Source organism: Telmatherina bonti, assembly GCF_933228915.1.
Source record: "Telmatherina bonti genome assembly, chromosome: 24".
Taxonomy (NCBI): Eukaryota; Metazoa; Chordata; class Actinopteri; order Atheriniformes; family Telmatherinidae; genus Telmatherina; species Telmatherina bonti.
In genome coordinates, this window is record NC_136633.1 from 28568778 (window position 1) to 28582200 (window position 13423).

General features: G+C 48.8%; 1 protein-coding gene across 1 annotated transcript; it reads right to left on the minus strand.

Annotated features, from left to right (window-relative positions):
• Positions 1 to 546: 546 nt before the first annotated feature.
• On the minus strand, positions 547 to 13423 carry acp2 (acid phosphatase 2, lysosomal). The gene is made up of 13 exons (XM_079263633.1): positions 13288 to 13423; positions 11364 to 11459; positions 10274 to 10360; positions 10133 to 10193; positions 9963 to 10054; positions 9788 to 9886; positions 9617 to 9706; positions 6513 to 6596; positions 6400 to 6448; positions 3504 to 3592; positions 3320 to 3426; positions 1282 to 1457; positions 547 to 1205 (listed from the first exon to the last, which is right to left on the minus strand). The coding sequence occupies exons 1-13, from the start codon at positions 13375 to 13377 to the stop codon at positions 1060 to 1062; spliced, it is 1266 nt and encodes a 421-aa protein (XP_079119759.1). The 5' UTR covers positions 13378 to 13423; the 3' UTR covers positions 547 to 1059.

The window sequence follows — 13423 nt, forward strand, 5'->3', positions numbered from 1 at the left end:
TTCATATCATTCAGGTGTGTTGGAGTCTAATAACAGCTGCAGGATAGTGGACGTTGAGGACCGGACTTGGACACTGAGCTTTAGAAAGCAGTGGTTCCCAAACTGGGGGTCTGGACCTCCGTGGGGTTCGCCAGGTTTCCCACACGCCTGACTCGAATTAAAGCTTATACACTCCATGAGAAACGGAAACACTCAATCAGATGTACATTAACCTACGTAAAAGGGGGAATAAACCGGCCTTTATTGTGCGGCACGGTGGTGAAGGGATGATGATCTGGGCTAGCTCTACGGCCATAAGACCTGGACAGTTTGCAGTGGTTGAAAGGGCCATAAACCCCTCTAGATACCAAATCATTGTATTGTGACGTAAAAACATGACCCAACAGGGAATGTCGGAAGTCCCGATGTCCAATCTGCAAACTGAAGCCACAAAACTTCTCAGTGATCGGCGTTTCAAATGACAAAATGATTTATTTTACCAAAAAAGGAAAACAGTTTAAAAAGAAAGAAAGAAGTTATATGAAGTCATTCACAAGATGAGCGCGATTGCGCCGACAACCTGCAAATTAATCCAAGGTCCGCGATCCCAATCTGAACAAGACATTCGTCATATTTCACGTCTGACAGAAACTTCGTTTTCTACATAAATCACCCGTTTTAAAAGAAAAAAATTTAGATTTTCTTTAATTAGCATCTTTTATTCCCACGACGAAGATTCAAAAAAGGTGCAAAAGTCCGATTTTCGAGAGTTTTTAAAGTTCGCAGATTCCCGTTAAACTTAACGTCCCGAAATTAACACTTTATATCGAAGTTAACACATTCGTATTTAAGGCATGTTGGTCGTCAGGCCTCGAAGGCACGCACACACACACGCACACACACAAAGACACTCATGACATTTCTTTCCAGCCAGATCACATGATCTAAAATCAATATATCTCTGTATCGGCTTGCAGAAACTCTGCCGGCGGCCATGTTAACAGTTCACAGTTCGTCATCGCCGCTGCTGTCCCAGGGGGCGGGGCTTGCAGATCTCCGGGGAAGGAGTTTGTGCGTCTGTCAGGATTCCTCTCCCGCTTCCTGGTTGATCACATGATGGTACCCTCGGTTTCTGACTGGGTCCTTCTGCCGACAAATGATGGCGAGGAGGATGGCGATGACGATGAGGAGCAGGAACCCAGACACGGCGAGGCAAATGATGACCTCTGAAAACAGACAAATCCGCCGTTCAGGAAGGTTTTTATTTCTAAATGTCAGCAGCGACGTGAAGCGGGAGTTCACCTCTATCCGTCCCGTCTGAAGGCAGCTGACATTCCCGATCCCGGTCATCTGAGATCCACGGCTTTGTAATTCTCACAAAGTCCTCTAGGGGGCAGTAGAGCGAGCAGCCTGGTAGCGTCAGCGGGTAAGGTGCCGCGCTGCTGTCGTTTCGGTAAAACATCGACACGAAAGCAGAGCTGGTGGAGACACAAGGCCGTCAAAACGCTTTTAAATTCAGCAATAAAAATTTAAGGTACGATTAAATTAAACATCACAGAAAATTAATTATATAATGAAAAAATAAAATGACATTTTATAATAAAATAATGAAATATGAATTAATCAAAGTAGATTAAAAAAAAAACCCCCAGCAAATTAAACATTTTATTTCACATTATTTCTGCCTATCTTCAATCCCGCTGTGTTTCACGTGAAAAGGAATGTAATACGTAAATCACACTAAAAGTTGAGTTTAAATCTAATTAGAGTTTTCTAGAAAACACTAAAACCCGTCAGTTTTTCCTTTTCTGGGAGCGCCGGCACGCTGTCAGGTGATGATGGTAGGAACCGCCCACCGAGCCTCAGTTCAGCTCTTCAGAAACCTACAGGTGACGTCACGGAGGCTCCGCCCATCTTTTATACTCCACACCTGGTAGCAGGTACTTCCCGGTACTTGCTGCAGTCCTTGTTGGCCGTTTCCCTTCACAAGCTCCGCTAGACGTTCCTCTGCAGGAACCTGTTTGCGGTTTGGGTATTTATATCTAAGGACCAGTTTATCAGTATAAAACACTTATTTCCAGCAGGTTCTGTAATTATTACAGCAAATTATTGGTTGTAGGAAACTAATTTAATACGATAGTGGGAGGGAAGTTAGTATGTTGGCACTTCGTCCTGCTGCTTTTCATACGTGTTACATGTATGTGATTATCTGTTTGCTTTATTTATGGCCGTTTATATTTTTAGGCGTCTTGAGATGGCTTTGCCGTGATTTGACGCTGTAAATAAAGTTGAATTATGTTTACATGAATTGTTTCATTTTGCAGTTGGAGTTTCCAAGATGTCAAACCAAGTTTAAAGATGAATCACATCAGGACAGTCCGCTAGACTCGGCCCGGTTGGGGACTCGGCCCGGTTGGGGACTCGGCCCGGTTGGGGACTCGGCCCGGTTGGGGACTCGGCCCGGTTGGGGACTCGGCCCGGTTGGGGACTCGGCCCGACTGGGGACTCGGCCCGACTGGGGACTCGGCCCGACTGGGGACTCGGCCCGGTTGGGGACTCGGTCCGGTTGGGGACTCGGTCCGGTTGGGGACATGGTCCAGCTGTAGGGGGGTGTATCCATGCGGACCGTGTTCACGCTGCTCTTTGGTCAAACCAGCCAAAAAATAAGAATAATATCTCCCCATTCCCACCAGAGGTGGCGCTGCACTAGTATTTATCAGAAGAGAGGACCAGACCGGCGTGAAGAAGAAAACTCTGTTTCCTCCACCTGCCAGTTAAACATGGAGACCAAACTATGGCTGTTTTGGGTTTTTATTGTGTCTTATGCAAGTATCCTGCAGAAATCCACTGCAACAATGGACGCAGTATGAACACCAGACGAGGCAGAGGACCCTTAACGCCATCGCTATGGATTTACCCACAATGCAACGCTACGCCACATGCAGGAAGGGACTTGGTTTGTAGTCCGCTTCCTGTATGAGGTCTGCTTGAAACAAACCGAGACCTGCGTTTGTAGGCGGAGCGAGTCGCTCCTTTGATCTGAATCAGAATCTGTTTGGAGCGTTCACATTTCCCCAAAGGAAGCGACTTTCCGAGCAAACGGACTCGGATCGGAACGGCGGATGTGGGCGTGGCCTGAGTGCATCATGTCTCCACATTATTGTTGGGCTGGTTTTGTTTTTTATGTCTGAAATAACAGGAAGTCTGGAACCAACAAGACGTCGTGAATAAACCTCTAACCTGCATCCTGGCCGTTCTGCTGGGAAATAAAACTGTTCTGAACTCGTTCCTACATGACGTGTACATCCTGAGGTGTGAGTCTGGAGGAAAGGCGTTTTACCCGTTGGTGTCGGTGGAGAGCTCGAACATGTGGCAGGACGCGTACGGCGGCTGGACGCCATTGAAGACGTCCAGGCTGGCCTGCAGAGCGGCCACGGTGGTGTCGTGCTGCGAAACACGTTAAGAGACATGAAGAAGAAGCAAACACACGTGATGAGGAGGAGGAGACGGAGACGCCAGCTCACCGCGGACAGCATCATCAGCTTGAGGCGCTGGCCGGGCTCCGGCGCCGCCATCTGGGACAGATTCCTCACGATTTCCTGCAGCAGCATTCCTGAAAGACAAGCAGCAGCGTTTACCTCCCAGTTCAGCCTGCAGGCTGGGAGAACTGGTGACATTCCTCCCAGTCAGCAGCAGGAAGTCACGTCTCACGCTTGGATTCATGGTCGTTGTTCTGAAGACAGAAACATGGCTGATAAATACACGTCCGCATCGGATGGAAACAATCCCCTCAGGTGTCTCCAGGTAGGACGGCAGCTGCTCTGAGAAAAGCAGCTTGGTGGTGCGTTCAGGGTTTATCTGTATTTACACGCTGAGCTGAGGTCCAACAGCTTCTGGAAGGTGATTCTGTCTTTACACGTTAACGTATAAAGTAGACGTGTGTGTACAGGTGTCTCGCTGCTGAATTATATAAACATTAAACATGTTGACAATAAAATGTGTTTTTCTGTCATTAAACACTGAAAAGTCGGAATAAATGGGAAGATTTAATGAATAAATAAATGAATAAGCTGCATTTTATTGCAGAATTTACTGTATTTTTATGATTTTACAGTATTTCTCTGGCAGAATAAAACTACTTCTGCAGTCATTTTTAGTGTTTTATGTGTTTATCAGGCTGGAGGATCCGTTTTCTGTGTTCCTGCGAGGAGATGGTCGGTATTTCCAGCCTGATCTGCGGCTCGGAAAACAGACAATATTTTCCAGCTGTGTTCATATGTCTTCATCTCCTTTCATCAAGAAAAGGTTGAATTTACAACTCAAATAACTGGAGACTTAAAGGAACAAGAACTAAAAATATAATTTAGTAATATAAGACTCTGTGTTTTCATTTAATCAAGTAGAAGAAAGAAAACAAACAAATTGGTCTGGGATAAATGAGAGCAGTTTTCTGATGAACAGTGGGACAAAATACCTGCCAACAGGTGCAGAAGTCTGACTGGAGCCGAAACATTAAAGTTCAACTAAATATTACTTTATGACTGATGTCATATGTCATAAATTATCTTATTTATTTGCTTTTTAATAAAAAAAATTCTATTGAACCAGAATTAGAAAATAATGTCATGATTTTCATAAAATGTTTATTATTAATTTAATTTCTGCTTATTTTACAGGCAGCTGTTTTTTTTCCTTCTTTAATGAATAAATATGAATGTTACTGAACCTGTCATGTGATCATGTACGTGTTTCTAACTGGTTCTGCTGTCGTCGTACTGGTGCGGCCCACTGGAGACCAGACTGCCGTGAAGTGGCCTTTTAACTCGTCAGTACTGGTTGAACTGGTTTGTCTCCATCAGCCTGGTCAGACCGGTTCCAGTTGGACCCCTGAGGTCTTGAACCAGGTCCAGGTTCAGACACAGAACCAGTTTTTTTAACACAACTGACTTTTATTCCTGATTTCTTCTCGTTTATTTTTATTAAACTACAAACTCTGATTCCACTGATCACGCCTCATTGATACCAGTAACGTTACTGGGAGGAACGTTGACTTCCATCACAGCCGTTACACGACCCAACCAGGACCTCCAGGTTACACTCAGCCTGGAAAGTCATGGAAAAGTCTGCTGCTTGCCTGGACTCACGCAGAATGATGTGGATAAAAAGCAGGACGTTAGACATGCTGCAGACGGAACCATGTCGCCGTTAAACATGGCGGGAGGGAACGATGCAGACGTCATGTTCCGTTCAGACACACCGAGGTGATGGATGTCAGGAAAACTGAACAGAAAGCAGCAAAAATGTAACATCCAGGCAGCGAATCCAGTTCCCCCAGTATGACCCCAGTAAGACCCCAGTATGGCCCAGTATGGTCCCAGTATGACCCCAGTATGACCCCAGTATGGCCCAGTATGGTCCCAGTATGACCCCAGTAAGACCCCAGTATGGCCCAGTATGACCCCAGTAAGACCCCAGTATGACCCCAGTATGGTCCCAGTAAGACCCCAGTATGGCCCAGTATGGTCCCAGTATGACCCCAGTATGGTCCCAGTAAGACCCCAGTATGGCCCAGTATGGTCCCAGTATGACCCCAGTATGGTCCCAGTAAGACCCCAGTATGGCCCAGTATGGTCCCAGTATGACCCCAGTATGGTCCCAGTAAGACCCCAGTATGGCCCAGTATGGTCCCAGTATGACCCCAGTATGGTCCCAGTAAGACCCCAGTATGGCCCAGTATGGTCCCAGTAAGACCCCAGTATGACCCCAGTAAGACCCCAGTATGGCCCAGTATGGTCCCAGTATGACCCCAGTAAGACCCCAGTATGGCCCAGTATGGTCCCAGTATGACCCCAGTAAGACCCCAGTATGGCCCAGTATGGTCCCAGTATGACCCCAGTAAGACCCCAGTATGGCCCAGTATGGTCCCAGTATGACCCCAGTAAGACCCCAGTATGGCCCAGTACGGTCCCAGTAAGACCCCAGTATGGCCCAGTATGGTCCCAGTATGACCCCAGTATGGCCCAGTATGGTCCCAGTATGACCCCAGTAAGACCCCAGTATGGCCCAGTATGACCCCAGTAAGACCCCAGTATGGCCCAGTATGACCCCAGTAAGACCCCAGTATGGCCCAGTATGACCCCAGTATGGTCCCAGTATGGTCCCAGTAAGACCCCAGTATGGCCCAGTATAGTCCCAGTATAGTCCCAGTATAGTCCCAGTATGGCCCAGTATAGTCCCAGTATGGCCCAGTATAGTCCCAGTATGACCCAGTATAGTCCCAGTATAGTCCCAGTATAGTCCCAGTATGGCCCAGTATAGTCCCAGTATAGTCCCAGTATGGCCCAGTATAGTCCCAGTATAGTCCCAGTATAGTCCCAGTATGGCCCAGTATGGCCCAGTATGGCCAGAGACAGTGCGTACCTCCCTGCAGACGACTCTTCTCCCGCTGCTTGTAGAAGCCAAACGTGACCTGCGGAGGAGAAACGTCAGCATGGATCAGCTCCAAACGGCGGACATGTTGCTGCAGCGTTTACCTGGAAGCCGAAGTCTTTCAGCGTCTTGAGCTTCTCCATGACGACAGGGGTCAGCCAATCAGGAGGCGCCTTGCCGTGGCGGGCCTGCCGACAACGCAGGAAGTCACATGTCAGGATGGGAACAGGTCGTTTCACGCGGCGACACGGATACACAACAGCGTGCAAAAGACTGGACGACAGAACCGGAAGCTGAATGCAGATTCTCCAGGTCTCGCTCTGACTCTGGAACTGATAAAAGACCAGATCCAGATGACCTGAGGGGTCTGGTAGGTTCCTACTGGGACAGGAGGTCTCTGAGGTACTTTGGTCCTGAACCATTCACAGCTTCATGGACCAGCAGCAGAACTTTAAAGTCCATCCTCCGACAGACACCCAGATATCTGGTCTGCTTGGTGGTTTCCAGGTCCAAGTCCATCACTACACCCAGATATCTGGTCTGCTTGGTGGTTTCCAGGTCCAAGTCCATCACTACACCCAGATATCTGGTCTGCTTGGTGGTTTTCAGGTCCAAGTCCATCACTACACCCAGATATCTGGTCTGCTTGGTGGTTTTCAGGTCCAAGTCCATCACTACACCCAGATATCTGGTCTGCTTGGTGGTTTTCAGGTCCAAGTCCATCACTACACCCAGATATCTGGTCTGCTTGGTGGTTTTCAGGTCCAAGTCCATCACTACACCCAGATATCTGGTCTGCTTGGTGGTTTTCAGGTCCAAGTCCATCACTACACCCAGATATCTGGTCTGCTTGGTGGTTTTCAGGTCCAAGTCCATCACTACACCCAGATATCTGGTCTGCTTGGTGGTTTCCAGGTCCAAGTCCATCACTACACCCAGATATCTGGTCTGCTTGGTGGTTTTCAGGTCCAAGTCCATCACTACACCCAGATATCTGGTCTGCTTGGTGGTTTCCAGGTCCAAGTCCATCACTACACCCAGATATCTGGTCTGCTTGGTGGTTTTCAGGTCCAAGTCCATCACTACACCCAGATATCTGGTCTGCTTGGTGGTTTTCAGGTCCAAGTCCATCACTACACCCAGATATCTGGTCTGCTTGGTGGTTTTCAGGTCCAAGTCCATCACTACACCCAGATATCTGGTCTGCTTGGTGGTTTCCAGGTCCAAGTCCATCACTACACCCAGATATCTGGTCTGCTTGGTGGTTTTCAGGTCCAAGTCCATCACTACACCCAGATATCTGGTCTGCTTGGTGGTTTCCAGGTCCAAGTCCATCACTACACCCAGATATCTGGTCTGCTTGGTGGTTTTCAGGTCCAAGTCCATCACTACACCCAGATATCTGGTCTGCTTGGTGGTTTCCAGGTCCAAGTCCATCACTACACCCAGATATCTGGTCTGCTTGGTGGTTTCCAGGTCCAAGTCCATCACTACACCCAGATATCTGGTCTGCTTGGTGGTTTTCAGGTCCAAGTCCATCACTACACCCAGATATCTGGTCTGCTTGGTGGTTTTCAGGTCCAAGTCCATCACTACACCCAGATATCTGGTCTGCTTGGTGGTTTTCAGGTCCAAGTCCATCACTACACCCAGATATCTGGTCTGCTTGGTGGTTTTCAGGTCCAAGTCCATCACTACACCCAGATATCTGGTCTGCTTGGTGGTTTTCAGGTCCAAGTCCATCACTACACCCAGATATCTGGTCTGCTTGGTGGTTTCCAGGTCCAAGTCCATCACTACACCCAGATATCTGGTCTGCTTGGTGGTTTCCAGGTCCAAGTCCATCACTACACACAGATATCTGGTCTGCTTGGTGGTTTTCAGGTCCAAGTCCATCACTACACCCCGATATCTGGTCTGCTTGGTGGTTTCCAGGTCCAAGTCCATCACTACACCCAGATATCTGGTCTGGTTGGTGGTTTCCAGGTCCAAGTCCATCACTACACCCAGATATCTGGTCTGCTTGGTGGTTTTCAGGTCCAAGTCCATCACTACACCCAGATATCTGGTCTGCTTGGTGGTTTTCAGGTCCAAGTCCATCACTACACCCAGATATCTGGTCTGCTTGGTGGTTTTCAGGTCCAAGTCCATCACTACACCCAGATATCTGGTCTGCTTGGTGGTTTTCAGGTCCAAGTCCATCACTACACCCAGATATCTGGTCTGCTTGGTGGTTTTCAGGTCCAAGTCCATCACTACACCCAGATATCTGGTCTGCTTGGTGGTTTTCAGGTCCAAGTCCATCACTACACCCAGATATCTGGTCTGCTTGGTGGTTTTCAGGTCCAAGTCCATCACTACACCCAGATATCTGGTCTGCTTGGTGGTTTTCAGGTCCAAGTCCATCACTACACCCAGATATCTGGTCTGCTTGGTGGTTTTCAGGTCCAAGTCCATCACTACACCCAGATATCTGGTCTGCTTGGTGGTTTCCAGGTCCAAGTCCATCACAACACCCAGATATCTGGTCTGCTTGGTGGTTTCCAGGTGTATAGAATGCAGTTCTGTGGTGACCTGTAGTCATCCGTGACATTGTAATATAAATCTGCGTGTTGTCTGCGTAGCTATGGTAACTAATGTTATTATTCTACATGACCTGCGCCAGTGGGAGCATGTAGACGTTAAACAGAAGAGGTTCCAGGATGGAACCTTGTGGAACTCCACATGTAATTCCTGTCTGCTTAGATATAAAGTTACCTACTGACACAAAGTACTTCCTGTTCTACAAGTTTGTTTTGAGCCAGTTTTGGAGAGTACCAGAGAGAGCCACTCAGCTCTCCAGTTGTTGGAGTAATCTACTGTATCAACCATTGCTCCCTGAATCATCATGGAATCACAAGGTCGCGAAGATGGCACAATAATAACGTGCATTTCTACAGCAAATAAAATCTACGGATTCATTCTGAACTGATTCATACTCGTTTTACTTGTAACTATCTCTGTTTCCATTATACCTACAATTAAATATCGCAATAAAAACCGCTAATGGAAACACCTACATTTTAAAAAAATGTCTCATATCGCTAAAAAGTTTTAACGTGGTTTATCAGACGCTTCGACATAGAAACGTCTTCCTGGACGTGACATGGAAGAGCGCGGCGCGAGGAGGTGATGAGCGTTTTTACTTCTGCGTTTCTTGGTTTCTCACCTCACAGAAGAGTGTGTCGTACACACTCCACACCGTTTCCACGCTGGTCTTCTCCAGTCCCGTCTTGTTCCTCACCAGATCGATGACGTCCTGGAAAACCAGCAGCATTTCAGACCAAGCCAGTAAATCTGCCGCATGTCGGCCCGACCGGCCCGTTTCCTCCGGCTGTACCTGGTACGCCGCGGTGACGTTAAGAAACGCCGCCGTGTGCTCGGTTTCACTCATCAGCTGCTGGTAGCGAGGACAGTCGCCCAGAGGAAAGGAAAGCAGCTGAAGAAACAGACGGTAAAGGCGGTTAAACCTTCAGCATGAACACCTGGCCGGAGCTGGTCCACCTCCTACCGACCCTCTCCTGGCTCTGCGGCACCGTGTGGACCGGGATGGGCTGCCACTTCAGGTCTGGTCTGAACACCTGCTGGCCGCTGGGGGGGTAGAGTCCTGGATGAGACGGCAGATAGGGAAGGTTAACGGCGAGGAGGGAGACGAGCGGAGAAGAAGAGCGGTGCGTGTTCGGACCTGCGAGGTTTGCTTCGGCGCTCATCAGCGTGCGGTCGTAGTCGGTGCTGCGGACGAAGATCTGACAGGAGGAGGCGGACAATCAACAATCTGGTCACATGACTCCTGGTACGGAGTCATGTGACCTGCCAGCCACCGTACCTCGTGTCGGTCGTAGGAAGCGTTGAGGAAGTTCTGGTAGCGCGTCCGGAGGAACTGGCCCAGCTCGAAGTGCTGCCTCATGCCCTCCTGCAAGGCAGCACGTTTATACAGCCCTTTTCATTACGTCACACAACCTGGTCCAGTTCTGCACTTTATACTCACACACACACACACACACACACACACACACACACACACACACACTAAAAACCCTTTAAAAGTGGTTTCTGATGCTCCCAGTTTGGACTGGGCGATACCGTCCCAGTCCCAGTCTAGACACTGGTCCATCGTTTGTCCAGAGGAAGCAACAAGGCGGCTGGAGGGCCCGTTGGGAACTGGTCATACTGGATGAGGCCATGCGCCACGCGTGCTCGCCATCACGCCGCCGTCTGATAACCAGCAGCGAGACTCCAGCACGGCGCAACAACTAGACATACGCCGTCTGAAAGACGACGGAGATCAGCGTCCGGATGGCGGGCCGGGTGGGAGGAGCCAGGCGCCTCTAAACTTTAGGAAAGTTACTTTCCTGAAAGTGGCGGACCCGTCAGCTGCTCGGCGTGGAGCGGCGTGGATCCACGTGGAGCGGCGTGCAGCGGGTCTTCCAGTTTCCTCTGATCAGCTGATGACAGGAAGCTGCAGCTGGTTTTGCTTCCCCCTCTGCGAAGCACGGAGGAGGAAGTGTGATGGTGCGGGGTCACTCTGCTGTCAGCGCTGCAGGAACGCAGCATCAGCGGCGAGGTTTTACTCCGCCTCCACGCCACCTGACCGAGTCTGACGAGAACAAAACAGCTGCAGAGGCTTCTGCTTTCTGGAGCAGCGGAAAGTCCCGACAGCTTCAACCAATCAGATCGTTCCGCTGGTCTACGGCTAAAATCTGAGAAATATCCAGACGGAGATTCGCCGCCGCCGCCATTCTCCTCGCCACGATGGTCACGCCCAGTTTTACTTATTTTGCCCCGCTCTGCATGCGTTTCAGGCTTTAACCCAGAAGCAACATCATGTGGAGGGAATCGAACATTGCTGCTTTTATCCGTTTTCCACCCGTCTCTCCCACCGCGGTGTCCTGCCTTCCCGCTACGTGTGCTCGTACCTGCGACAGCTGTCCGAACCCCTGAGGCCAGTCCTTCTCCTGGTACGGATCGGTGGGGTAGGCTTTGACGGGCGATCTGTCGCCATGGCGATACAGCTGGAGGGAGCAAAGAAGAGACATCAGTCAGATCTCCTAAAGTCACCTTTAACCCTTTAATTCCAACACGTTTATGGATTTTATCACATAGAAGCTGAAACTTTCCCTCCTGTCAGCATGCAGACGAGACGTTTCCATGGAAACGGGATGTTTTCAGATTCTGAGGCTAAAATGATGTAAAATGAACGTATGAACAGATAAAGCAGCATAAAGACTCATCTCCACGTCTTCCTGCTACTATCTACCTGCTGTCCTCACTGCAGCACCTCCACCTCAGCTGCATCCCAAACGTCTTCCTGGCTTTATTCCAGCCATAGAGGATCATTATTTTCCTGCTTTTCTCATCACTTGTTGATCTTTGGCTGCTCCTGATTGGACGTTACCGTCAGTTTAAGCTCTCTGATTGGTGGAAAGTCTGACAGGAAGTGTCTTCATCATCATGTCCAGGTGAAAATAGAGGTCTCTTAGCAACATGGTAGTGATGGTGATGAAGATGTGATAAATAATGGTGGATTTACCATCTAGAGTCTCTGAATAAACACTACATCTGGATTGTAGACCTCCTGGACGGATAGAAACGCTGGAAAACCTCCGTAGACCTGCTGGAGGGTCACATGACCTGCTGGAGGGTCACATGACCATCACAGCTACACAATGATGATGATGAGGCTGATATCAGACTTCTGCTGTAAAACTGACCACCTGGCTCAGAGGAAACACCTGCAGAATACAACATGTGCTGCAGACGGTGCAGCTTCTCTGAGCTCCACCGGAAACCTTCCTTCTGCTTTTATCTGTCAGCAGGGGTCCGGCCGGGTCCGGGTCAAACCTCACAGAGACTTTAAACACTCCAACTTGTGCTGCAGCTGCAGTCAGACTGAAGCAGGACTTCTGCTGTCCTGACGTGTAAACGAGACGTGCACGACGCACTCCAAATAAGCGGGTCGACTATTTACGGGGTGGATTATCCCTTTCTGAGCCCTAATCTTGTCTGCAGCAGGAAACCAGCGCCGTGTTTCTAAGAACGGCTGCAGGAGGAAAACCAGCAGCAGAAACAGAACTAAACGTCACATTAGGAGTCGATGTGTCCAAACCAAGCCCAGCTTCCTCCAGAGGGACGTATCTAAACACCGGGACGTGCAGAAGGCTCCACGTCGTGATTTAATGCAGGAAAACATGACGACACTGCCTCCATTCTCACAATCCTGCAAGAATCCTTGTCTCTCGTACAGCAGGAGGGAGGGGGGAGGGGGGGAGGACAGAAAGATAAAACATCTGAAACCAGCAATAAAGCAACAGAAATACCACCTTAGCTCTCTGCAGTCTTACTGGTTTCAGGTCAAACACCTGCAGGCCTTACTGGTTTCAGGTCAGACAGGTGTTGCAGAACTGGCTTTCATGTGTTAAATATTTCCCTTTCCACCCAAAGTTTCATGTTGCAATGACCATTTCGCCACCAAGCAAAACCTTTTCAATATGTTCGCTTTGATTAAACACATCATGACCTAAAATGTAGATTTAAAGCTGAATTCTGCCAGTTTTTAACTACTAATTATTCCCTGATGCCAGCTGGCTGTCTGACACAAACAAACATTTACCTGAAAATGCCTTTTTAAAGACAACATTTGATGCCGAAATGTATTATTTTAATGCCGAAATTACTTCAACATGTCAGGTTTTGGACGAGTATAACATTTAGTCTGCAGATCCACACAGTTTTAATCTGAGTAGAGAAAACTTTAAACTTCCGGAATCTCACGCGGAGTTCCGCAGATGTTGTAGAAAAAACAGGCTTAACGACGTTAAAACGGACATTAACGACACTCACCACGGTCACGTAGGCCAGTTTTCTCTCCGCAACAAGTTGTCCGCACACAGAACCCGCAGAGAAAAGTAGGAGAACCACAGAGAACCTCATATTTCCGCAGAAGTGAGCGGACGGCTTGTGACGGCTAGCTGCTGAG